Genomic DNA, 27722 nt, shown 5'->3' on the forward strand with positions numbered 1-27722 from the left:
TCAATGTTATTAACTACAGTTGTGCGTCATACTAGAAATATTTTACAACATCGGAACATCTAATTAAGAAATACAACAAAATGTAAAACAAAATTGTCTAAACCCCAGAGTTGCATCATGACCTCACATCTCAGTCGATATCTGTCGACATCAGAGCATCATAAAAAAAGCTTTTCGTTTCAATTTCAAGAAAGCTTTGAAGCTTTGGAAACCCTAGCCGCAAAATTGAAGATTTCGGACGTCGTGTGGACGTCGTGTGGACGTCCACCCGACGTCCACACGACGTCCGGTTTAAGAGGTTACTCGACCAAGCGAACTTTTTTAGACGGGTTTTATGGCAAAAATTGTGGCAGATTTCCCAGGGTTGTTGTATCGAATAGCAGCAACAAAAAATAAATTTTATGGATGGGTAGAAAAAAATGAATCTTGCCCGCCCCCTTACTCCTTCCTGGTCGGTAGTTGCGATCACACCAGCTGTTCATATGATGGTGGTGGGAGTGATATCGCTTTTCTTCTGTCTTCTTTATCCGTTCTACCAGATCATACGCGTTTTCAGTGACGTCCTTCCCCACCTCCTTCGTTTTCCCAGCAGTTATTGGCGAATGCTTGACCTTGTGTGAGCGCGCTTGACTTGGGGTTATTGTTTTTTTCCTTCCCGTTTTTTTTGGCCGCTGATGCATTGCGCGTTGGCTAGAGCGCCGTCGTTCGAATCTGGATTTGATCAACGCGCAAGTTGACGTGTGGATGGAATCGATTTACCGTTCGTGCTATTTGCCGGATCGATTGAATGCATGCTTCGTACTGGTTTTATATTGTTTGTTAGTGCAGTTAGTTGCGCTTGTGCAAAAAAAAAAAATCAATTCAAATAAAAGATCATTCAATGCACTAGTCCGCTCATGTTACGCCAACCAATGCTTAGCTAAAGTAAACGGAAGGTCAAATATTAAAATGAGGGATATCATAGAACACATATTGTCTTTCCATTATATTTTTTCTTTAATAACGTACAAACCCTCCAATCTTCTCCCACCCCTCCCTCCCTTCCTCTCTCGCTCCCACCGGATTGAAGGTTAGGATTTACCCACCATGGTGTACTCTTTTAATTCTAATTCCCGGGGTCTATTGTTCGGAAGAGAAAATGGAACGTCTCCCCCGCCTCTCGCTCGATGCTGTAAGCGAGGAGCGACCCGCCCCGGCTTGGCTGACGCATGCATCGCTCGCGTTGCCTGGCTTGCTCCTTCTCTCGCCTTATTTGGAGACGCATCATCGTTGCGGATGGTGCTGCGCGGCCATGTCGCTGCCTGGAGGATGGCATAGAAAGTTGTGTTCTAGCCCGTCGCTGTCCTGGCGATTGACGCAGGATGCGTAAGTGGCGTGTATGCTGCATGCATAGTGGATAGCGCTGCGGCTGCGCTCGAGGATTGGCTGTGACGACCGGACCCCGGGAGCCTCAAATGCCGGTGATGCAGCCGGTCCTTTCACGCGCAAAGCTGCTCAACGCGTCCCCGCATTTTATGGAAGGCTTGGCTGGATTTGGCTGCCCCTCGTTGTCGTGCTACCTGAACACAACACAACAACGTGACCGTCCTGCGTTCAAACCTCGTTTGATCCTAGTGGCCCAGGACTGCCTATCTCGCTAGGGGTAAACCAATTAGTAACAGGTCACGTCAACTCGCACGACTTAGCAACATTCTCGCCATGAGTTCAAGCCTCGTATGGACCGTCTCTCGTAGCAACGGCTAACTATCCGGCATGACCGCGTAGGTCGTTGCACCAAGAAGAAGAAAGGAGTGGCTGAGACAGGCAGAAAAGCAATGTTTACTGTGTCAAATAAGAAAAAGATGAAGAAGCTTTGTACGATCCGCTGCTCATAAGATTGATGTGGACAATGTGGACAATACAGAAATAAGAACATCGATTTTCAAAAAATGCATGTTGATCCCTTCCTGTATGTTCTCCCCGTTCCTGTATGCTACCTCCAGTTCGCTTCGCTCTCGTCCCCCATTGTTTAGAGCCCATCGTCGCTTCGGAACAGCAAACGCTACTACACGCCATCCCCGCTTTCATCTTCTCATCTCACTTCTTCGAATATCACCCTTCCTGGTCCTCCGGTTCCTTCCGCTCTTGTTAGCTCCCCATTTATTTACTCGCTTTCCCCTTCTTTCCTTCCCATTCCTTTTCTTTCGTATTGCTGTTCAATGATGCTAGCATAGTTTAGAATAACAAATGTAAACTGTATTTGTCGTAAGCCTTAAGGCAAACAATAGTGAAGTGCGGGCAGGGGCGGATTAACCAGAGGCCAAACCAAACTAAGGGGCCGCGTGGGGCTCCGAGGAAAGGATCCAGCGTAATCCTTCTCAGTCGGAACCATCCGTAAACGATCCAGTTCATTTGGGTCGACTCGAACTCGTTGCACCCACGGGTCGGATTGGCGCCTGCCAAACTACCTAGCGCACTCGCTGACCACATACCAGCGCTCCATAGAACCACTTGGTCGATTGCAGCCCGTGGCCGATAAGACCCCACAGCTCCCTGCCATCTCCCTGCTCTCTTTGTTGTACGGGTGATTTCGCCTTCCCCCACGTATCGAGGCCGCGTGCGACATTGCAAGCTCATAGCCTCCCGCACCCATTTTCTTCTTCTTCTTTGACGTAACGAAAAATGCTGTAGACAGGGCTGAAACGGCTTCTTAACCTTACTCAAATCACGCTATCGGATAGTGGGTTCTTGCTATCTGGGGAATGGTCTGGATAAGAATCGATCTCGTCCGGTCTCGTAGGAACCGGTCTCATTACAGCATGCGTTCAATGAGTCGGGGCGCTGGTCGAAGAGAGCACCAGAGTGACGATGAAAAGATTGCAGCTGATTGCCGTTTGGTTTAAAGGGTATACAACATGCGGCATTTAATTGTTGCTCGACCGCATAAAAAGTTTACCAAAATATGTCCCAAATCTACAAACATCATAATACTGTGTTTGTGGTTGTGTTAGTCACAAAACGCTTTAGGTGCAGTTAACTTCCTTTAACGCATCAAGAGGATTCGCAGCCAATGTCACACACGGGAAAAACAAGGACAAAGAAAACTCCCTCACGTGCGAGAAAGAGCAGCAACAACCATACCGTTGAGCCGATAACATGGAGAGAATGCGACGGGACATCATCGTCTGTGCGCGAGAGTGAAACAAAAGACAGAACCATAATCTTCCCATCCATAATCAGCCACTATAATTTGTGTGTGTGTGTGTTCGCCCCATACAAATGGCATAATTTTTATTTTCGCTTGGTCGAAAATCGCGGCGAAAACCCGATTTTGCGGCTGGGGAAGCTTTGCATGCCGTTTCAAAGTCGACTTACAGTGCGGGGCATGATAGTCAGTGAGTTAAAAATATCATTTTGTAATTATTGAATTATCTGACATTTACATTTGTTTTACGGCTCAGTTTTCAATGTGAACAGCATTATTCAATACTTGCAAGATGTTTTTCAACTGTTGTCGTTATTTGCGACAGCAGGGCTGTTGAAGAAACCTTGCGCGATTGTTGAATAATGACGTTCACATTTAACAAAACTGACCCGGAAAACAGTTAAAGCTTTTTTTTATTGTAATTGTTTTATATTCATCATAGAACCGACTGAGAGAGAGAGATAAAGGGAGAGAATAATACACATACAGAGTGAGAGAATACGAGAGGAAGAGAGAAAGAGAAAGAAAGAGAAATAAAGAGAAGAGAAGAGAGTGAGATATTGAAAGAGAAAGAGAGAGACACAGAGAGAGAGAGCGAAAGAGAGAGAGAGAGAAAAAGAGAGAAAGAGAGAGAGAGAGATAGAGAGAGAAAGAGAGAGAGAGATAGAGAGAGAAAGAGAGAGAGAGAGAAAGAGATAGAGAGAGAGAGAAAGAGAGAGAGAGAGAGAAAGAGATAGAGAGAGAAAGAGATAGAGAGAGAGAGAAAGAGAGAGAGAGAGAGAGATGAATTATGTAACTGGGTTTCTCAAGCTAGCTCAACATAGTAACACTATTTTTCTATCACGTCAAGCGTAAAATTCTAACTCGAATCAGGAAAACGTGTGTTGCCTCACAAGACAAAAAAATGGAATAAATATTTTCACTATTCTTAAATACCTTAATAAAACCTTAGCGATTTTTTTTTCTTCCAATTTTTACGCACAAATAGCCCACAGTGCACAACCATATTCATTCCCCGCTGCGAATGAACTGGAATACGCTTTGTTGTGAGACACGGCCTGCTTGCCGGCGCACACAGTTGCGTGTTTTCTGCGTGTTCATTCTGGTCGCAGAGCACGCTGCGAATGAACGATTCATGGCAAGCGGTGCTTCGACGGCTACCAGCGTAACGTTGACCGTTCATTCGTATTTTGAACCGCGACCAGTGAACACGGACAGTCGCTGCGTATCGAGCCGTTGTGCCGGGTGGCGTGAAATTTTGCGTGCGTAATATATCAAAAAAGTCTTTATTTGGCGTTTGGAAATTTTATTAACGGGTTGTGTGTTGCTTGAAAGTACTGTGAGCACTAAAGAAGGGTTTAGAAAATCGCAATTGTGAAGAATTTATTCGTAGAGATGTGCCCGTAAATGTTCGAAATCGATCAAGTGATCGTTAAAAGTGGAGTAATGATGCGATCCGTCGTAGCATTGTGATTTAGTAAAACAAAAATTTAACCATTTCTGTACAATAATAAAAAGATGATAGTAATGCAATTCAAATTCCGATATTCCATTACAACTAAGTGATTGCAGTTTTCGCAGTCGCTGCAGTCACTGCAGTGCAACGTTAACAGTTGCGATCATCGCTGCACCAGCAAACGGTGTGAATGAGTGTGAGACAGCGTGTGTGTGTGGTCAGCTATTTTCATCCCGGTTTTGCAACGGAAGTGCAAGCGTACAAGTGTAGTGGCCGTAGTGGTGCGACGGTATTCTCACGTGGCTGTGCTTACACCGTTGTAAAGTGGTTGCGCATTGGGCGGTGTTAGAAAATTAAAATACAAAAACACACACACACACATACACATACGTCACCGTCGTGTCTGCTCAGTTTTGCATAACGCATTCTTTCAACATTTTGAATTTTGTTCGCTTCCCGAAAACACGGCACCCTGCTCTAGCGTGCGGTCAGTTCTGAGCCGTGTGTGTGTGTGTGGCCGTGTGTTGTGAATGTGATGACTGGCGACTAAATTATGATGATTTTAAAATTAGAATTCTTATACTGACCGACATTGAGCTACCTGGGGGGAAATTAGGGGAACCGGGCGGCAGATGATAGCTATGAAGGGCCACCTAAAGTGAGGAACGTCGTTATTTCCCCCCCCCCCCCCCCTTCACCGACCCATCCACTATCGCGAAAGGGCAAACTTGTGCACGGGTGTGCATGCAGCTCATTTTATTTCGACCAAAAGCAAAATGGAAACCAAGTCCGGCAGTCTCATGAATAGCAAATGTATTCGTGTGTACTTAGCGCACCTGAAGTAGCGTGGTTGGGTGTTCTTTTTTCTCGTCCTGCTCAATAATACAAGAATAGTTTCGGTTTTTTGCTTTTTTATTACATTTTCCCCCATTTTTTTTTAAACTTGCGACAATAATGATCCTTTTGTAGTAGAAAAATCTTTAAAAAAGCTCTACTAGAAGTTTGTATCAATCACTTGTTTCATTTTTATTCAAAATCATAATGAGAACGAAATATACTAATTAGAAAAAGTTCTCGAGCACCTGCTTGCAGACCTCATCATTATGCGTTGAAGTCTGCCGTTGAATCGTCAATAGTTAAATAAAGGTAAATGCAAATAAAAGCAAGTTTCATTCTATTCTAGAATCACCAGTCTCAACCTGTGTGTCTATGTCTGTATGTGTGTGCGAGTGTAAGTGTGCGTGAAAGTTTTCCCAACAAGTGTTGAAAGTTGAAAAATCATTTCAGTATAAAAAATCCAAAAGTGCTTGAAAAGAATCTGCTCCCCAAACATCACACAGTGCAGTGCAGTGTGAAAAGAAGTGTTTCCCTTCAACCCCCCCTGCTCCTACCCTGGTGTGTGTGTGTGCCAGGGCTGAAGAGCTTTTTTCTCTGTTCGGTTGTGCTGTTCTGCATCTTCCAGCGTCTTCCAGCTTCCAACAAGCGACGAACCGACCGCGCCAAACGATGAATCTTCGCGGCTGGGGTGCGGTGCAGCTTGCACTGGCGTTCGCCGTCGTGCTGGTCGGAACCATGGTTGAAAGTAAGTAGAACAACTTCATTTAACCATAAAAAGCGCGATCGACTCAATTCGCTCCACGATTGAAGCTTGTGAATGAAAAATCAGGGAAGAAAGCGGAAAGGTGGGATAAAAAAAACAGCCTTTTCCTAGAAGCTTTTCTCCACCAGCAGCAGGGGGTGTGAACTTTCCGACACAAATGCAAGAAAACAAAAAAGAACTTCATTAAGTGACAAGACTCGTGATGCTGTCGCGGGTGCGCTTCGAGTGGCGTGTGTTTGTTCACTCGGGCGCGTATTTCTGGTGAATTTTATTAAAACATAATCTCACCGCCCCCCAGCCCTTACCTACACACAATCGCCTCAACACCGGGCGGAGATAAAAAGACATGACGAGGCGCTAATTAGTTTATGTCACATGATTTACGATCCCGTAAGGCAGCCGCCGAGCACTGTCACGTTTGGTGCGGCTCTTGTGGCGGCGCGCATGATGCTTTCTAGGCTCCGCAGCTCGGCAAAACAGGGCGGGGAGATTTGGGGAATTGAAAACGAGAGTGACAACGATTCCAGTGCCCCGGAATCGGGACTCACAGACCGACAGACAGACAGACAGACGGACGGAACACACAGTGGAACGGATTGTCTTTCTCGTTGTTTACGTTTACTGACTGTAAAGTTTTCCTTTTCGGTCGTTTCAAATCACCTTCTCGGCCCGTGTTGAAGTGGATGCGCGTGGAGAAGGCAAACGAGATAACCCGTGGCCGTAACGAGGTTGTAACGTCTCGTTCAGGTCGACGTTCAGGTGAAGCACTTGTAAAAGTGAAGGTATTTTTCTGGTATTTTTCATCAAAGCTTTAAAAAGCTGCAGCGAGTATCGTTGGGGAAGGTAACAAAGGCATTTTTTTAGGGAGAGAATTTTAAAATTAGGAATTTGAGAATTCGGTTTTGAGTTTCCTTTCGATAGGAATTTACGGATAGCCTTTGGCAAGTTTATTGCTGTTCTGGCCTATAGATCCTTGTTGTAAGCGTGTTCCGTAAGCGTGTGTTTTAAATTAAAAATATCAGAAAATAATGTTCTAAGCCCTGGAATTGTAAAATCTAGTGATCCAGGTTCTTGTAACATTCTGGTGCTGGATCTAAAGTGAAGAATACAAGAAGAATTGAGATCATTCAGAAGAACATGGACATAAAACGCAGGCAGTACCAACAAATGTGGTAGTGGTTTTCCATTATTTTTAATAGAACGGAGGCAACTAGACGTATATGAGGATTAAGAGCAGTGATCCAGACCATCTTCATTACCGAGAAATAGTTATCGGGTACTCCATGTTACATACATTGATAACACTTTGCGTTATGTTACAATAATCGTAAATCTAAAGAACAACATGAACTAACTTGAGCCATGAATGGGATTTCTTGAAGCGATCAACACAGCTAGATGCATTGCAGCCAATAAGCCCAGAAATACTGCTGCATTCAGACATTGAACCAGATAATGCTCTGGTTATAACTCTGTCTAGCTACAAAAGTCTGTTATTTTATGATTAACTCATTGATTTCTCAGGGCCCAGACACTTTGCCGAACATTCGGTCTTGTTCCTGAGGAAACATCCCAAGCATTGGAGATCAACTTCTGACTAAACTCTTACTTTAAAGATAACAAAGAGCTTAAAATAACTTATACTTCAACGCCCAAATAATACCTCAAACAATGAGAGATGATACGAACGGCCTCATACCTTATGCTAATGGGGCTTGGTCGTAATTCAAAATCTACCATGACAATGACAGCACGAACAACAACCCATCTACCGTACTGCTTTTGTTTCTCCGGTGAAAATTCTCAAATAAAAATCAATTAACTCACATTAAACCCCGCACCGAATCGCTACCGTATGCAAATCCAGTGAGCCCGTAAATTCCGCTTAAATCTTAAGCAGCTTCCTAAACGTTCTCCGGAAGTAGACACCCCCCCCCCCCCCCCCCAGGGCCAGAATACCTCTCGGCAATGCCTAAACAAATATTTCCATTTGACCGCGACGAAGCGAAAGCAATATCGCCACTTCGCTTTGTACTGCTGTGTGCGACGCCGCCATCCTCACCGTAAGCTTCCCCGGTTACCATGTGAACTAGATCCACCCCGAGCAGGTGGTGCTTGAGATGGAAAACAAACAAGCTTGGGTAGCTTTTTTCGTCTATATTGCTTTCGTTCTTGCAGGCCTACTGCTACCGACATTCCGGTGAGATAATTGCGAGTTTCCTCTTGCGGACATTTGCGGGTGTGTTGAGCATTGCCGGAAGCGTCGCTGGAAGAGCATCGATATTGCCTTTGCTGGGAGTTCTTAAGTAATTGCCGAAACATTTGCATTACACACAGATTTGCATAAGTAATTGAGAGGAGAGGGTTTTTGGCGAAGGAGAGGAGAGAGAGAGAGAGGGAGGGAGTGGGAGAAAGTGAGCAAAGTTAGTCTTTTTGGCGATGTTTTAGATGCTGCTTGTCGAGTGCTAATCCTTCTAAGGGCTAAAATCTGAAGGCGAAAGCGCACTTGACAAGGAAATTAATGAAACATTATTTTTAGATTCTACGAGCCAACACACACACACAAAGCGTGATGAGGTAGATTCTGCTCCACGAGGATAAACTTAATCCTGGGATATTTTTTTTGTGTCGTGTTGTGAGTTTTAATCTAGCTCTTCCAGCAAAGGACGAAAAATAGGGCACTCGACACTCGCTATACAGCGGGGTACACAGCGACACAGCGGGATAAAGGCGCTAAAAATGACGTTCCTTGCTGCGGAGTATGTTACGAAACCGAACTGGGTAGATTTAATGCAACTCACTATAGGAAAGTGCTCCACGAAGGCCCGTGCCTCCTCCCCAAGCTATTTGTTCTGCACGTTGGGTTGGGATTTACTTAACCAACCAGGTTTGTTGAGAAGAAGAGCACACACAAAAAAACCCAGAACAAACTAAGAAGAGTACCTTAACTCTCGCTCGAGAATGTTACACCACAGGGTCGTTCCAGTGAAAGCGATTGCTCAACAACTCCAATTATTCCGTACCGGGTGGAGCAAAAGGTACCAACCAAGACCAAGTTCTGCGCTCGTTAGGCGGAACTCTTCTAGGTAAGCGTAGGGAGAAGTACATTTATGGGACCTTCTGTAGCAACATCCGCGCTCGTATGTGTGAGCGCCCTCCTCCAGGAGGGCTGATAAAAAGATGCTGCAATCCACAGTCCGGGAGACCGAGCATACTGCAAACAACGGCGGATAATTATCTCGAGATAGATCAACATATCAAACAGCAACAAAAACCCTACTCCCCTCCTACTAACATACTCACACAGCATAGAGCGACACGTTGTGAAAGAAGGTGTTTCCTTCCTGCGTGTGTGTCGTTTCCTCTCTAGGGGGCGCGCTAAGGCTCCGGCATATATCAGCAGCCCGGCAGCGCCAGATCTCGTATCTCTCTCGTACGATGAAGCCATTCTGTAGCGCTTTTTATTTCATTTGCTCGGTGTTGCACGATGCGCAACTCTTGTATAAGTGTACGCCACGCTTTAGAATACTCCACTCCAAACACTGCCATATCTCTCAACCAGGTGTGTAATTATTAAAGAAGAAACATTACCCAACCAATAGTCCTGCTGTGCGTGCCGGTGTTTTCTGTTTCTTCGAAGGCAGAGCAGCTACTTCTGGCCTTATTCTTTACGACTTGCTCGCCAGAAGATCGGTCCCAGTTCACGACCTTCCGGTTTCGGGACCTGCGAGGACCACACATCGAAAGCCGTTTTACGAAACTTTATAATGGATCGACAAGGCAAAGAGCGGTGCAAAGGTAACTTCGATCTGGCTGAGCTCCAAAACCACGCACCCCGACCGATTCATGTCTTGGTGGTGGTAGTGGTTGCTTTGTTTTTTTTTTCTTTTTTCTTTTTTGGTGGGAAGTCGTTGTTTTCTCGCCCTTGCGTTGCTCATTGTTGTTTATTTGTTTGCACACGTAATGCTGGGGTGGTATCGGGTAAGGGAGTTGAAGTACTTTATGAATCGCTACACTGGATTGGGAATTAAAGTGTTTCGTTCTTTTACCGGCGCACACACCTACACACTCTTCGAAATAGCGTACAAAATGGCAAGCTTTCCCCATTTTCCAAAGATCCCGAAAAGTGTACTGAGGCTTTTTGCTTTCCTTTTTTTTGTTCAGTACTACCGTGAAAAAAGGGAATCGTTTTCCACCTTCCCTTAAAAAAAGGTTAGATTTTTACCTTTTTGGCAAATTGAAGGTGAAGGCACTTTCAGGATATTTTCTACTGCGAGGCCATAATAAAAGCGCTAGCCGCTACAGCTACACCAGCCAGCGACATAAACACCGCACCACCAGAGCGCAAAGAAGTTTTTGATAGCCATAAAATTCGTTTCAACTTTTTTATCTTTATCTACGGTGGTCTGAGCAGGAGATCTGAGACCTTCGAAGCGCGAGCAGAGAACTCCGCTCATTATGTAAGAAAATAGATATTCGGGTTCTGTTCGGGTTGGTTGGTTTTAGAGAGAGAGAGAGAGGGTGAAAGGCACATAGCGAAAGATATACAGTAACGAGATCAATCTTTGGTGAATTTACATAACTTCATTATGGGAAATACTGTTTTTTCGATGTAAATTGTACCGGGGATAGCATTTGGGTGCATTTTAAATAAAGTATGAAAGGCCCATGTCCAATTGGATTAGGAATTTCAAGTATCTAGGCCTCCCGAAAGGACGGAGTGGAAGCAACACATCAGCAACAACAAAAAAATGCCCGAAACATACAAACTTAACGATAAGCATGAGTTTATAAGCGCAAGGAAGGGATAAAAAAAACTTTGCTAATCTTACTTTTTTCCCATGAAAGTGGCAGCAAAAAACTTGAACAGGATAAGCAAAAAAAGAAAAAAAAACAACAAGAACTTCCCAGAAGAAAACCGATCCAACATGAAATATAGGTATGTTTCGGAGGTTTAGCTCCGATCAGCAGCTAGAGACGGCACCGCTGGAACTTTGCAGACTTTGCGCGTGTGTGTATGTGTGCACGTGTGTATGTGTGTGCTGGAGCATGTCTGCTTGTGTGTTTTGGGTACGAAACTTCATGCCTTCAGTCCTAAACTTAACCTCAATGAGGTTTTGTAAATAAATCATGAAAACGAAAGACATCCCACCCGGCCCAGGCCAACACAGCGCACATTAATTTGCAAAACCCCACTTAGAAATGAGGCGAAGCAAATATTGGACCAGAAAAAAACAGGAAAGATGGAACGCACCACAGCACAACCCATTGGCGGTCCAACCGATTGGTCATAAATGTGGTGTTGGTTTTCCGTTCCGCTTACCCTTTTGCGCCCGCTCCTCCGCTCTGTTTAGATGAATGGCTACGAGCGCAAAAAAAACCCCTGCACGAACGTGCACCTCATCGTATCTAATTTCTTTCTAATGAAGTTGGCACTTTAGAATGACGGGATGGGGCATGATGGCGGCACCCCACCCCATCTTTCCTGAGAGGAGCATAAACCATATGTGCGATCGTTTGCGATCCCGAACGCGATCGCGATCTGTCGATGCTGCCCGGCAGGTTTGCAAACAGGGGAGGAGTGAAGAGGTTTTGGGAAGTGCACATTCCATTCGTGGGGTTGTTTTTTTTTTGTATTTCCCTGTTGCGATTGTCGTCCTCTTATACAACGGATATTAAACATACCACAGGGCTGTAGGGTGAGATCGAGCAGAACACGTACAATGCTTCCGGTAGATCGGTCTGCTTTGGGATTGAAATTTGATAAATGGTGAATACGATGAAGTGGAAGAAGTGAGATGGAATTTTGTGATAATTGTTTTGATGTTTCATGTTCTGATTAGTTCTAAGTTGCAATAACATTAAACAGCACTTTTTGAGCTGTGTAAATAAAAAAGAAAAATGAAGACAACATAAAACTAATAATTGCTAAAGTGACCATCTGATATTTAATTCTGACTGTCTGATATTTCATTCGGGCAAAGAATTTCCATTAAATTAATGCTAACTTCAAAGTATCAAATGAAAGACAAATCACTAATTTTGTCCTGTGTGTCTTAAATATAAATTTGAATAAAATAGTAACTATTTTTTAAACAAGATCATGTGATTCCTCAAATAATCATGTCTAAACTCCATACAAACTCACACGTCAAACGAGGTCTCAGATATTAAGCCTAGATTATTTCAATCAGAAAAAATGTCATCAAATTGCTGCCTCGTCAGAGGCTCGCGATGGCTGGATCAGCTCATGTATCTTCTTCTTATTCTTTTTGGAACAACAACCGTTGTTGGTCAAGGCCTGCCTGTACCACTAGTGGACTTGGTTTTCAGTGACTTGTTGAGTACACATAGCAGGATAGTCATTCCTACGTACGGGGGAAACGGTCCATTCAAGTATTGAGCCCATGACGGGTATGTTGTTAAGAACTACAAGTTGACGACTGTACCACTAGACCGGACTGAGCTCATGTGTCATAGAATTTATTTTCTAAAGTATACATATTTGATCAAGAAAGGTTGAAAATACTTTAAAAAGTTGTTTAAAAATTTATCAATGTTTGTACACAATTGACGAAATCCAATATGAAGGAACGAAATGGTTAAGTAGGATAACCTGAATCATGAATATTGTTCCACTGACAGACTGGAATTTAAACTTTCTGGCCTTAATTATAAAATGAGCCATTGTAAGAAAATAGGAAAATGTAGAAATGAACGTAAAACCAATAATTCTAGTGAGCAAATTTTACGATAACTCCATATTTTACCGCTCTATTTTATACACGACAGGTGAAACATTGTTCCCTCGAAGCTAAAATTTATATACCAGCTCAACCGAACCCAAAACTCACTGAAGGTGAAAGGCGAGCCTAACACAGGCACGGGCGCAAAGCCGCGAATCGCTGGCACGAGTCCTTAACCTTAAGCTTCTCTGTGCATTAACACGGGCCTAACAACACGCTCTTTCCGAACCCCGCCCCCAACCCACCTGACCAGCCTAATGAAGCGCAGTCACTTTTTAATTAAAACCCAATTAGTCTACTTTCTACACTCCCAACTACACGCTGCATACGCTGGATGGTTTGGCCCCAAGGTTACACCACTATTTAGCAAAGGATATGGTCGAAAGGGACCGCCGTTTTCATTCATGGTTCTGCCAAAAAATTGGGTTGATTTCAGGGAGGGCGGCAGGCGAAAGCAAAAAAAAAACGATTCCCATCCGTTTTTAGCTACCGGGTACGTTATGTAATGGGAAATTTACGAAGTTATACTACCCACCCCTCCCCAGCTTGAATGTCTCATGTGAACAAAACCGACGCGAACCACACAGCTAAAGCGAAATTAAAAATACACACACACACCGACCAACCAACAGATCCTGGTGTGATTTTTCGGCGGTCTTGTGTTTTGTGTTTTGAAATGGAAAAGGCAAAACAGGCAGACAGGGAGAATATGGCGCTGTTTCGGGAAACGGTGGATGAGATAAAAAGCGCCACACATTGAAGGTCTGCGACCCGAAGCGTATTTTACCTTTTCGTGAAACCCCTGTAAAACGGTCTGGCAGTGCTTATCGTAACCAGAGATCCCCCTCTCTCCTGCTTCCCACACTTCAGTTTAAGCATCCCTTCGGGCGGTTAACGTTATTTCCTCAACGTATCAGAACAAATTATAGCCCGCACCCGATCCCGATGCGTTGTTGTACCGTACGGAACTACGCACGCACGACACGCGAAGATAGCGCGGATTAATTATGGCTTATACGCGCAGCCAAAGTGGAGCACGCGTTTTGGGGACCCCACCGGCAGGAACAATCAACTTTGAAAAATTCAACTCTATTTTAGAAGAAAGTCTGCGAGAGCGCGGTGCCCGGCTGCTTTTATCGATCGGCTGGGATGGGTATTTTTAACCCTTAAGAGTCATGAAACATTGCCACAGTTATCTCAATTAAAAGGTTATGTAGAGGCGCGCCTCTGCTGCTACACGCTTGGGACGCAGCTCCCGAAACGATCAAGCTGACGATTAGACGATCGCTCTAATTGAATGGAAGGGAGGAGGAGGAGCAACGAAGAGGGATGAATATCTGGCGAAGTAGTGAACAGAGCTTAAGTTGTAGACATGTGTAGTGCGGGTAGATAGATCTACTAAGAGTAATACCGAAAGATCATCGCTTCTCTGTCCCAAACTGTCTGCAACGTTTACACCAACCGACATCCTAAAGTGTAAGAGTTCCTTTGCGGATGTCACTCCAAAGCCACAAGGCGGTGCTTTGACCCAGGGTGTTTGAAGTGGAGATTAGCATTATTTCGGTCAAGTGAGAGACGTCGGCATTACCACCTGGCATTAATGGCAACAAATCCGTACAATGTTGCAAAGCAATTACACCATTACACGTGAGGAGCGGCTCTTGAAGTGTTGGAATAGATCTCACGATGTGATGTTTACGGAGCTCTCGAGCTTGCTATCACACAATACAGAATTGAAGCGTACACCTATTCACCTGAAGAATAACCCTGAAGATAGGGAAGAGTTGTTCCAGTTTCGTCCAGATGCGACACTTTGCTGCTCTACGACTGTGGTTGTGTACCATCTGACAGCGTAGCAAGATAAAACTATGATTTACACACACTCACTATCACATCGCGTTGAGTTCTACCACTTCTACTTCTCCGAGCGCGGTGACTAATAGAGTTTCCGGAGGCCGGACAAATGAATCGTATGGCCGAGGCCGAACGCTGCATAGACTTTTAGCACCCCTTTTTTTGCTTTGCCACCACACGCACCATCCCAATTCAACCCTGCTCAGTCTTCCGTAACACTCCCGTATATAAAGTAATTGAACGTTAATTTCAGTTTTATTGGTGAAATACATTAAATAAATTAATGTACACCCTGCGAGCATCCATGGGCGAGCACAGCACACGCACTGTGCGCATTCAGGCATCCCCCCTAGGAAATTCATTTCAGACGGCAACTCCTCAAACGCACACACTTTGAAGCACGTGTGTGTTTGTCTGTGTGTGTATTTATACGTTGTCACCCATCCCATCTTGAATAGACAAAAAACCGAGACAAACTAAATCAATCGTTACGGTTTCGAGAGTATTAGTTCGATCGTCCGTAATGGATACGCAAGGAGAAGATACTCAGCGAGAAGGGGGCAACAGAACAAAGCGAAAGCAAACTCATGGAAATAAAGTTAAGAATAGAAATACATTGTTTAGCACTTAAGTAACAGAGCAAAAGTTTTCCCATTTGCCGGATTGTATTTGGAGAAGTTTTGTTTGGGAAGTGAAGTGAATAAGGCGCCAAAGAACATTGTATCGATTGAGGTTAGGGAGCAAAGCTTGACAGCAGCACGCTGCGTGTCAACAGTTTGGTAGATGATTTTATCACCGTGACTGCTTCAATGAGCTCTCTTGCACAGCTTCTTCTAACTTGCAATCGTGAGCACACGTGATCCAAATATTCCTAAATGTATCTCCCATCGATCTCCGTTCCGGTCCGCGGTCGCTGTCCGGGCGGGCAGAGCAGAGGAGCAGATAATGGTTGGACTAATAACGCTAATGGTGTGTCAAAACTTTAAACCAATTGATCCATCAATCGAACGCTGCTGCTCGATAATATGTTTGCGATGCATTAGCATAATTTGAATGCAGGCTTTGCAAAGGGATGCATTGGCGGTTCGCGGTAGTGAGCGTATATTAAATTACAAGCCCCTTATTACGTGCATACCAACAAGGAACAGTGCCAGCACAATGTCCTTTCATCAGCAAGCGGTTGGTGACAATTTTCACGCAGCAGTTTCAGGGCGAACGATTGAATTTCAATTACTATGTGCTTCCAATGGGCATCGATAGAACACGTGCTGTAGCATACTTCAGGACATCAGGGGCACAGCCTGAAAAGGGGTCAGCGGGTACAGCGCTCGGGCGTGTGTGTGTGCCCTTTTTTTCGATCGTGTGTCAATAATGGAAGTTAATGTTCAAAAGGAAAAGCAGCGAAAATGAAGAGCACGGGAGAGCAATAATAAAACAACGCATACACAAATTGCCCCGAGGCGGGTAATTAATTTTCCCTCGTGCGTTATGGAACGAGCTTACTTCAAAAGATGCTCCAATTTTTCTTCACACTCAACAAGCTCGTAACTATGACGCAGTCCAAGGGCTTTGTTCTTCGGTGAGAGATATGTGCATTTTTTAAAGTTTAATAATTTAAAGATTACACGGACCCAGAAATAGCTAGCTTTCCTTTGTTGGTAAAACTAAGAATCATCTAATAATCATTCGGCGTTACATTGTAGCTAGATCCGTTACAGCTTACCGGAACTGTACCATCCGTACCAAGGTCGGCAAACATTTCCTGGAAGCCAGGAGCCAAACAACCCCCTTGGCCTGTGTGGATGAAAATTGCATTAATTTACCGCCAGCCAGTCAATGGTATCACCGGGAGTGGGAAATAAAGAAATGGATGCAACTGTTATGCCCGCCAGAGGTTGTGGCTGGAACTGACCTCAACCATTGAACTGACATGGGAACAGGGAGCGGTACACGGTACGGTGAATATTGATTTTACACTCGTGCAAATCACCATCACCAAGAGCATAATCAATATTGGATGGGCTCCGACGGACGGTTACATGGTGTGGTTGTAATGTAAATTAAATGTTTTATCTAACTTTTTATGATGCAATTCGAAAATGCATTATCATGTACGAGGTTGTCATGTTTATTTTCGAAAAAAGGGAATGCAATCGTTTTATATATTTATTGCTAAAACGAGAGAATCTTCTTCAAATACAATACTACGTGCATGAATGCTTCGCATACCATACTTTTCGATCCGACCAAACACACACACACACACACTGGACACTGTATGGTCGTGTGTTTTACTTTTCCCTTCCAACACACTACAGCACTAGAAACTGCATATTCAGCACATTGCTAGTCAAACAAAAAGTAATAACAAATGAGTTCAGCTTATGAACTGCAGAATGATAGTTACTCCTTCCATCCCACTTACCCTCACGGGGAAGGAGGCGAATGGTAGTGGTGGATAGACATCATAAAGCATACGCTTTCAAAACATTTCTCCAATGCACAAAAGCGCGCTGCATCATCACCATCATCGCCATCATCATCAACATTCTCATCATCAAATGGATCCATATGGAAACGGTTTAAGCATGATGCATTCCCGGCGGCCGGGATTTGCTTGCTTTCAACGATGGCTGGTGGGTTGGTGTGTGCCTTTTCCCCCCTTTCCTTTGCTCATTGCCGTCTCTTCGTATTGCGATTGATCGGTGCACTAATTTCATGCTTGCAGCCCGACAGCGGGTACCACTCCAATCATCACGGGCTGCAATTCTACGGAAGGCATCGGAATAGTGAAGCGTACTGTTATCTGCGCGAGGTTCGATAACATGATCAAATATCGACCCGACTATCGTTACCCGTTTTGGGTTCAGAGTGTTCTAGTGCTCTTTTTCACGTATCACACACACTAACACTGCTACATTGTGAGGGCTAGATAGATAAACAACTACTGCTACAGATACTGGCCTCACTACTTTACAATCAATCTATGTCAAGTGGTGGTGGTGGTGGTGGTCGGTGTTGCTGGTGCTTGGAAGTGGTAGAAGCGCAACCGTACATCTCTCTTTGTAGAACATTCGTTAAATTTCCAATCGGAAGGTTCGAAATCGGACCAGTCTTCTAGATGGCACACGGGCCGAGATTTAGCCGAGGTCGCAGCACTGTGAACTGCCGAGTGAAATTTGAATTCAATTAAACTCGATGAACGGTGATGGTTATTGATTATTCCTAGGCAGCACCCGGCAGGCGCGTCCGACCGGAAACGGGCACCAATGGAAACTAATCATTTGAAATCGAATGCCTTTTGTGTTGTTGTGTGTCGATTTACTTTCGTGGCATCTTACTCTCTCTTAAGGACTGTTGAGGAAGGAGAATGCGTCAACGAGAAGCTTAGCGTCTTAATTGTGCAGCAGCTCATGAAGTCGGATTGAAAACAATTGAAGTACATCGAATAGGTAGCACAAGTAAGATAGGATTACTATGTATACAACTTTTGAAGGCTCTTAGTGCTGCAGTATATTATCAAAAGCTGTAGTGCACAATAGAATTCAAACGTCTGTTAATAACAATTTTTGTAAAATATTTTCAGTAACTTTAATTCAAACTTCATGCTGATTAGAATTATTAAAATTGTTAAAATTAAAATTGAATTATTAAAAAGTTGTAGTCAACATGTCATTATAGAGGACATTTATAAGGTTCTAGGGCAACTTAGAAACTGTTGGATTCCATTACAAACTTTTAATCAAATGAGTGGCATTTTGAACAATCAAATTTTGTTAAAATAAGTTCCTTTAAACTTGATAAGGTTTACTCACAATTAATACAAAGGATCCAAGTTTAACAAAGGAAGTGTAAATTACATTAGTCTTAAAACACGTTTTGTCTCTCTGAATCTTCAATGTAGATTGGCTTTTCTTTATTTTATTTTTTGACAGTTCATATGCCATTTTACGTCAAGGTTGTTAGAGCGAGACGGTAATATCTTTATACGGTACTTAAACTAAAGGTATGATCTTTGCCAAGGTGGCCATATTATACAGATGGGATTGTGTATATTCTACAGAAGTAGTAATTATTTTTCTGTAAAAATAAATTCTAAACGTTTCACCACAATAAACAAACAATAACACAAATCACAGAAGTATTTTAAGTTCCTATGAACAAATGAAAAAAGAAAAAACAACAAACACAAGAAGAATTTAATATCTACTCGAAGAAAACATTTGTAAGGTTTTAAACATGTTTTCTTTTTCATGGAGTTATTATAGCGTGAATTTATCCTGTCGTATTTCAAAATAAAGCCCAGGTAGCCGTACATCAATTTAATTCAATTCAATTTAAGCCGATTTGACGTACATCAATGTTTGTATATCGAATTTGTTTGTTTTAAACAAATTCTAATTCTTCAGAAATAAAAGTTTCTTATAACAATAGAACCGTTGTATCTGTGTCCCACTAAGTGCGAACAAAAGTTCTTATTAAACCTTCTTTCTAAAACACTAACACACCACATTATGCTTCAATGAAACACAAAGAGTAAAACTTTCCTTCCAACCCAACGCAAAATCGTATTGCGTTGCAAGATACGAGAGGATGTGGGTCAATGAATCAGTGAATACGACACATCTACACACATCGAAATGTGTCAGAATAGATTTACTCTTCCTTTTCCATTCCCGGGGCGTGTGTCTACTACTTGCCCGTTGGTGCATGTTCCCCATCGGAAGGCATTAAAATGAAGCAAATTAGAATTCTCCTCTTCTGTCCTGCAACCTCAGCATTTTCGTCCCCAAAGTTATTCCAAAATCTGTTCCCGCAGGAGTGGATGATTGGAACATCAACGCTATTCGTTGCATCGTGATGATCAGCTCCATGTTTGCAGGGGAGAGGACAGTGGGGGATTGCTATACCCTTCGGAACTTCCCGTCCCATGCTGGTTCGCGAGGATAGTGTTGGAGATGGTTTATTTTTCTCACTTCACAGCACTATGATTTTCGACTGAACTGCAGTTTTTCTACCATCCCTGCACTGTAACATCAACTCGACGCGTCACTGTGAACTATAAATATTTAAGACCCACACACACACGCACAGTGTATAGTTCTTTCTTCGGTTCCACACTTGCAGCCGAACTAACTTTTTTTCCGTTGTTCGGAAAGTCAACAGCGGCGAGATCGCACAAAAACTGGGCCGATTCGGTGTTAGGTTGCGCCGGACACACAACCACCAAAACCGCCAGATATATTGGAACATGTGTGTGGACATATCGGACCGCCGTTTCGGTGTGAACTCCGGGTGAACATTAAAAGAAATCGGGCGAGCGCGCGCGCGCTCGCGTACCTACAAAAATATTGACAGTTCGTGCTAAAGGGAGCACGCGGAGAGGGTTTTTTTTGTTGTTTTGAAGTTTTCCATCTCCATCGGATGGTGTGCGTTGCCGGTGTTGTTTCTTCCCTACCCCGTTCCGGGGTTGCATTTTTAAAACCGGGGAAAACAAAGTTTGTTTTTAGGTCACCGCAGGGAAGCGGGTTAGTAGACAAAGGGGGGAAAACATTGTTTAAAACGATTGAAGTGCAGGTTTGGAGCTTGCGATCGGTAGCAAACACGTGTCGGTAGTTGATGTTTTCAATATTTTTGACAAACAACTATGTTAAACCAAAAAATCCGTGTACCTCCATCGAGGAGAATATGGAGGGCAACATGGAGGAAAATAGCTAGAAATAAGGATGACAATGACAAGATATCTACTCAATTATTTTAATTCTACCATCCGATCCATCCATCACAAACAAATTAGAAAATTACTAAAAAGTGTTTGATTCGGTTGAATTAGTAGTTTTAGGAGTATCCAGAGACAGAATGAACTTTTATTACAATTATTAGCGTGATTGCTTGTTACCAGTTACGTCATTTATGGATGGCCCCCTAATGAGCGGTTTTGTATGGAGAGTTCAAATTATTTCATTCGACAAACTCCATACAAAACTAGCTAGAATCGTAAAATCTCCCAATAACGATTGTTTAGATAAATAACCTAATATTTTAGCCACATGGCCTATTTGTTTATCAAACTAATGACTTAAAAGGGGCAAACAAAAACTCCTTTCACAAGCCCTGTCACTTTTTTTTTTAAATTTAATTTTTTTTAATCTCTATGATATATTGACATACTGTGAGCATAATTGAGATTAAATTTGCCCATAAAAATGGTTTAAGAAGCACTCAATAGCATATTCATGCATCCTAGCAAAGCACATACGGTCCCACATTTCTCCAGCTTAATGGTAATGAATAAATATCATATTAATCTCTACTGCCTGCCCTATGTTGATTTTAAATTATATGCTTGTAGAGAGAGAAAAAAAGAAGTACAAAACAGATCCTTACTCAACCACAATTCCTACCCGTGGCCGTACAATCCTTTTCTGGAAATGAATCGCAAACAGTCATCCAAACGCACACACACACACACAAACCCACACTTGCTGGCGGTGGATGTGTTTTTCCTGTCTAGAAAAATAGAAGCTTTCCCAGATGCTTATCGAATCGTACCGATCTTTCCAGCCCGATGGCTTTTTTCGCTCCGAAACCGGCCAGTACCAGTCGTGCGGTACACCTATATCTAGCCAGTTAATTTCTTTCCACACACACACACACACACACACACACACACACACGGACATAATCGTACAAACGCAACTTCAATAGATCGTAGCACACAGAACGAGGTTCGAGTACTACGACTCCGACATCATTTGCAACTCTCTGCTACACTCTGCGTCTGGGAAATGAGTTGGAAATAGAGGGGTGAGGGGCGAAGGAAAATCGTGAAACCACTGATATACAACCCCAAACTGTGGCCGGTAAATGGGACGATTCTTCATTCACGAACGAAGCGCCACACAAAGCACGCTGGCCTCTGAGTCCTACACCCTTCGGGACCCTCTCTCTCGCTCTCTCTTGGTTTGAGAAATGGAACGTCATGGCTAATAGACTTCAAACGAATCCAGGGATTCCGTACTACATCGTCCTTCCCCAACCCATCCGTTCTAGTATCGCAAGAACAAAGAGCGAAAGCGCTTAAAAAGGATTGTCTGGTGCAGCGTTCGCTTTCGCTGGCGAGCGATACTCACCCCAACTCCGGATCTCGACTACAAGACGGCACGAGGAGTAAAAGTAAGGATTATAGGCGAGCATACTTGATACTGTGCGCCGTTCGCTTTTCCCTTCCTCTCGCTATCTCTCTCCTGTGTCGTGTGTTGCGTGAACGGACGAAAATTACCAATTCAAATTCACACCACCCGGAAACGAAGGATGCCGGTTGCTATTAGTGTGTGAATGAGTGAATATATGTGTGTGTGTGTGTGTGTTGTGAGAGAATATGGTGGTCGTTTTTTTCTATTTACTTACTCGCTATAATTTTTCGTCCCTTTTGCACCTTCCACAAGCGTAAGGGTTTGGGTTGCGGAAGTAAGCATTAACCTTGTTTCGTTCTTTGCGCTCCTTTGGACGCCCTTCAACCCCCCAAAAACAAATGGGAAAGGGAGTGACAGGGACAGAAACAGTGAGTCACATTCCACAACTTCGTCATGTGATGGGAGAAAATGGGTTGAAAAATTAGTCCCGAAAACTGTTTCCTTAAACTAAACCGAAACCAACCACTGTGCGCTGCCACCACTGTCCGAAAAAGCGATCCATTTTTAAGTACCTCCCGTGCTGGTCCAGTGAGTGCCAAAGCGGTGGCGGTTTCATACTGGAAGTGTTATTGCTCAAACAATAACAAAAACACATATCTACGAGCTCCAAACACAGATCAAAAAACCTCTCCACCCTGCACTAGGAAGAAGTTGGTCCGGCTCTGCTCTGTACATTGGACAACGGCACACGGCCGTATATCGTTCGAATAAGCTGGGAAACAGACAAACCCACCGCTTGGTAGGGGATAATCGAGCTCTTTGTTCTTCTGTTGCGGTATTGCAGCACACGGGCTACACGGGAAAGGATACTGTTTCGACTGCAAAGGCTTTCGCACCAGCCAACCGAAGGACGTACCAGTCTGGTTATCGGTTTCTTTCCATGCAAGCCAACTGCCAGCCCTAACGAAGCAAGTTTCGTACACCCAAAAAAAAAAAAAGGAATAAGGCCCTCCAGGTCTGCGTCATCTCCTGCAAAACTGAGGGGTGGGGAAATGGCGCTTGCTGGTGGCGAGAAAATGCATTCGACGAGTGGAAATGAACAACATCAAGGCACCGCTCTGCTCTCTAAAACACTGCCGAAGTGCGCGGAATAAAAGCAAGAAGCGGCTAGGACGAGCAACTTGCCGGTAGGGTGATGATGCACGAAACACTACCACTAACAAAGCGAGCATAGTGTACGCATAGTGTCGGAGCGAAATGTCAGACGACGACGACGACGGCGACGAAGACACAAAGGAGTCTGGGGTTGGATATCGTTGAATAAAATTGGCGCCACCAGGATGAAGTCGTCCTCGTCGTTTATGGTGCGCTATCCGCTACCCCCCCACACCCACCTCCCTCGCGTTTGCAGTGCTGAATCGAACGCTCGACTTAATCGGGAGCGGGTTGGTTATCGCTAGCTTTTGCTGGCATGGTGTGATAGCTTCCTTTAAAAAAAAAAGGGGGGAGCACAGGAGCCTGGAAAGAAGACATGTGACATCATTCGCCTTTGTGTGTCATCTGGGTTGGAAAGTAGTAATACTTGGCACAAATTTGCACAACCACTAAGGGGGGAGGGGGGGGATTGTTTTTCTTCTTTTTGCTATGAGTCACCGTGAAAGTGTGACACTTAAAGATACAATGTAGCAGGGTTGTAATTTGATCAATTTTACAGTTTACAATTCCTGGAAGAAAACATCATCCATTCGGAAGTTTCTTAGTGAGTTCCCGCCACTGCAGAGCTCTTACTGACAGGTCGTTTGATTAGTTCAGTTGTGTCAGGTTGACAGTTGTTACTTGCGGTGGGTGGGGGGAAAAGAACCACCAAAACCAATCAGCCTGCGGTTGCGGGTGAGATGTCAATCAGCGAAGTGTGCCACCGAAGCGACGAACAACGATAAAATTGTTTTAAAGGTGTTTGAAGAAGTGTTGAACATTGATAATACATATCGACAGCTACTGGGAGGTACGTTGTCACGTGGATGGGCGAGAGAGAAAGAGAGAGTGAGAGGAAATAGGAGAAAATTGAAGAATAAAAAAAAATCTCTCCCTGTACTAGTATTTGACAGGAAAAAGCTTTTATCGTGTGGTCGTCGTCGTTCGATAGCTTTGCAGCGGAAACAGCAGGGCAGGAGGACGAACGCTGTATTATGTCACACGCCATACAGCGTGTTTGTCAGTCAATTGTGTCAATTGTGGCGAAAGCAGTCAACATTCCGCTCCAGCCAGAACCCAACCTCTGAGCTCTGGCACGGCAGGTGCGGGGTGTGGAAAAAGATAGAGCACAAGGTAAAAGCGACCTAAGTACTGCTGCTGCTGTTTGCTGAAATGATCGTGACATATTTTGAAGTGGGCTGGCGGGGTTTTTTTTTGAGTGGGAAAAGTATTTCTTTGCTCCTTGTTTGCCGAAAGGAAAATACTTTCAATGTTGATTTCTTTGGATACAATGGAATGGAAGGTCGATTCAATTTGCCATTATGTGCAGGAGAGGTACAGGTTAAGTCGTTTAGTCGTTTCGCACGTTTTACACATTACATTGCAGGGTTGTGCGCTACCGATTAGATGTCAATAAGAAACTGAACGACTAATTCGATACTCGTGGTGTTAATAAGCTCGTGCAAGCTGTCATAACAGAGAGAACATTTGGTATTTTGTTATTATATTTTGATGTTCCATCCTCTTTGTACGAAGCGATGACGTTCACGTAGTAGAACCGTCAAGGATTTTGCACTTAAATCCTTTTCCAATTTTTATTACTTACTTTATGGGACTTTCCATGCTCTCCATGTTTCGCTGTTCATTCAACATTCACTTTCTAGTTCCGATTCCGGTTCGGATCCCTTTTACAACATCCTTGCCTTGGTCAAAACTCATTCAAAGTTTGCTTCACTGGATTACTACCGCTTTGTCCTTGTTTCGGACAGCGGTTCTAGTATTTGTTCCGGTCGGAGAAGTTTTCTCCCCGTTTAAATCATCTAGCCTTAAACTGTGTCGCTGTTTTAGGTCCTTTTATTTGTCCTTTTTTTATTTTTGAATCGATAGCAGTTACGCTACGATCTGGGATAAGATTGCTGGAGACCGCATCACTTAATTACTGTGTAATTAAGTCACCAGGGAAAAGTTTACACTGTCCTGAAATTGCAACTACAGTATTTGTCATAATTATGCCACCATCCGTGCACCGATTGGTGACTGTGTGAGACGAATACAAAATGAGCAAAGGACATCATGCAATTTTAACAGATAAACCTTTAAACCTTAGAATATAGAAGTAGCTTTCTGTAAAAAATGTAAATGGTTTTTATTTGACAGCAAAGCTTCAAATGTGCTCCAAAAATGATTTCCTTTTTCATATTTAATTAATGTATATTTTTGATTTTGACATAAATTTAATTTTTCTAAGTACAAACATTTTCATTTGAGTAGAAAAATTAAATCCAATTTTAATTGCCAAAAAAAATTGCTTTATTGAACATCACTTATGTGTCTGTGTGTTGGCTTTTTGCTGCAAAATAGCAACAGCAATTGTCTAGCGAACCACCAATTTACTCGTTAGCTCCCGTAACTCCCTTGCCAAACTAACCAATTTCGTCCCCCCGGAGGGCGTCATGAATTCTCAATGTAATCAGTGCTGAGAAGAAGCTTCATGTTGAAGTTTGCAATCCCACACACACACACCGCAGAAACCAACACAGAAAAAAAGGATTGGTTTGTTGGTTTTGCGAAAATTGCATCGTGATAGCGTTTGTTTTTTTTTTGCTATCACCAGTAGAACACTTCGCTTTTCGTACACGCTGAAGAGGAAATGATTTATCGTGTGTAATCGGTAAAAAATAAAAATAGAAAAAAGAAAGAAGCCAACTGCACTCACAGCGTACAATGACCGAAAGCGATACGACAGCGATGCAATTACGGTTACGTTTGCGTTCTTGTCTAGCAGTGGTTTTGGCTGTAAAAGTTTCCCATTTTCAGCTGCAAACTTTGCGGATAGAATGCAACTCTGTGGCAGCACCTCTTTTTGTTCGTGGTTGTGTTAGTGTGATGGTGCTGTAGCTGTGTTAATAAATAAAAATAATTGGCTTTTGCTGAGGGAAGGTACACAATACAATTGCAGTAGAGTAATATCTTTACTATGAACACGTAAAAACAGTCAACGAAAGGATTTCTCTTTAAAATAAACCATTTCTAAAAAAAAGAGGTAAATTGTAATACCATCTGCTGCTGAGCGCTATTTTTTTTGTTGTTCATCCAAAACCCACAGCCGCACACCAGGAGAATGTTTTCCCATTTCATGCGAAGGAAATGAATTCCTTCATTTCGCTCGCAAGCGAAACGTCCATCGCACTGCGGTTTGCCGGCATCTCATGATGCCCGAGGTCTTGTGGCTTTATTTCCTGCCCCTTTTTACCCCCTCCCACTCTACCCATACCCATCGTGGCAGAAAGGGTTCGCCGGCAAGACGATACTGTTACCGATTTCCAATCTAGCCAGGCACAGAAGCACAGATGGAAGCAAACTAGAAGCAAATGCAGCAGATTGAAGAAGAAAAAAAACTCCTCAAAATAGGCGGAACGTATTGCACTGCGGTGCATCGTGAGAGCAACCGGGGATGGCACTACGAGATCTGTCCTGGTGTCTTGGTTTAGTTTTTCTTTCCCTTGTGCCTTTTCTACCTTCCGTTTCTTTCGTAACTTTCTTCACCATTCAAAACGCGCCAAGATGCACATTCGATCCGCGTGTAATTTGAACCCACCCCGGGCACTGTTCCAAGTTGCAGCAGTGCAGTCGATCTTTGATGCCACCTATCGGGAACCCGATGGATGCAAAAAGACGGTGTGTGTGTGTGTGTGTCGAAGAAACCTCACACACGCGGGAAAGGGCGCGAAAGGGAAATAACTGGATCCTCTCACGATCCGTCAATGCAATTAGAGGAAAGTGTGAAAGATCCGATCGGGTCGGAGGATCGGAGCAGTGTAGATCGGAACGTGAACACACGAAATTCGATAAACTTGTGAGCGCAGTGGGTCACGGGGTTTTATGGAGGCAGAGGACGATGGGGAGAGGGGGAGGGGTGCTTCCTCAGGGCGAAGTGAAGGTGATGAAAGCGGATTCTTAACCCGATACCTTTCGCTTCGTCGTGGTGAGCTACTTTACGGATTTGCGCTTTGGAAAAATGGCACAAAGAACCGTGGGCGACTGGAGAAAAGGGTTGTAAGGGAGGGTTGAAATATTTTACGCTGAGGCTGGTCCATGGCTTTGATCGTGATGGGACGGTGGTTAGATTATGGCTGCATGGTTGGTTGGACAAGAATGGTTGGCAAAGGTTGAAAGCATAGGTGATTAAATTACTTTATTTTACTTCCGGAAAGCAAACCAATTGGAAGTTTATTACTTTCAAAGGTAAATTAATGACTTTAAAAGTGTCCTTAAAGGGATCTTAAGCTTGATTTATATATCTTTCATAGGCATTGTATAATGAGATTAGAACAATTCCAACGAGAAGTCCCAAAAGCTGTACCGAAAGGCAATTGATTAGTCTACCGAAGAGTTGTAAGCTTTTAATTAGGACTTATCAATTATTTATGCAAAAGGCGATAGCCGTCGCTGCGGAAATAATCGACGATAGGGTAGAGATCGTAGGATTTCAGCAAATACTAACCGGCAAAAAGGGTTCGTCTCGACCATTCAACCCGTTCAACGTTGATGA

The 27722-nt window shown here is 43.6% G+C and overlaps 1 protein-coding gene across 4 annotated transcripts in view; it reads left to right on the forward strand.

Moving 5' to 3' along the window:
• The first annotated feature begins 4287 nt into the window (after positions 1 to 4287).
• Positions 4288 to 27722, forward strand: part of LOC1280937 (neurotrimin) — a 98172-nt gene continuing 74737 nt past the window's right edge. For 2 of the 4 annotated variants that reach the window (XM_061662570.1, XM_061662574.1), the window contains exons 1-2: positions 4288 to 4446; positions 5824 to 6222. In XM_061662570.1, coding sequence (XP_061518554.1) covers positions 6147 to 6222 — 76 coding nt within the window. In that variant the 5' untranslated portion in view covers positions 4288 to 4446; positions 5824 to 6146. Of the gene's footprint in view, positions 4467 to 5823; positions 6223 to 27722 lie in introns of all 4 variants that reach the window. The other 2 variants (XM_061662571.1, XM_061662572.1) reach the window with 2 other exon arrangements.

The sequence above is a fragment of the Anopheles gambiae genome, chromosome 3, assembly GCF_943734735.2.
Source record: "Anopheles gambiae chromosome 3, idAnoGambNW_F1_1, whole genome shotgun sequence".
NCBI lineage: Eukaryota > Metazoa > Arthropoda > Insecta > Diptera > Culicidae > Anopheles > Anopheles gambiae.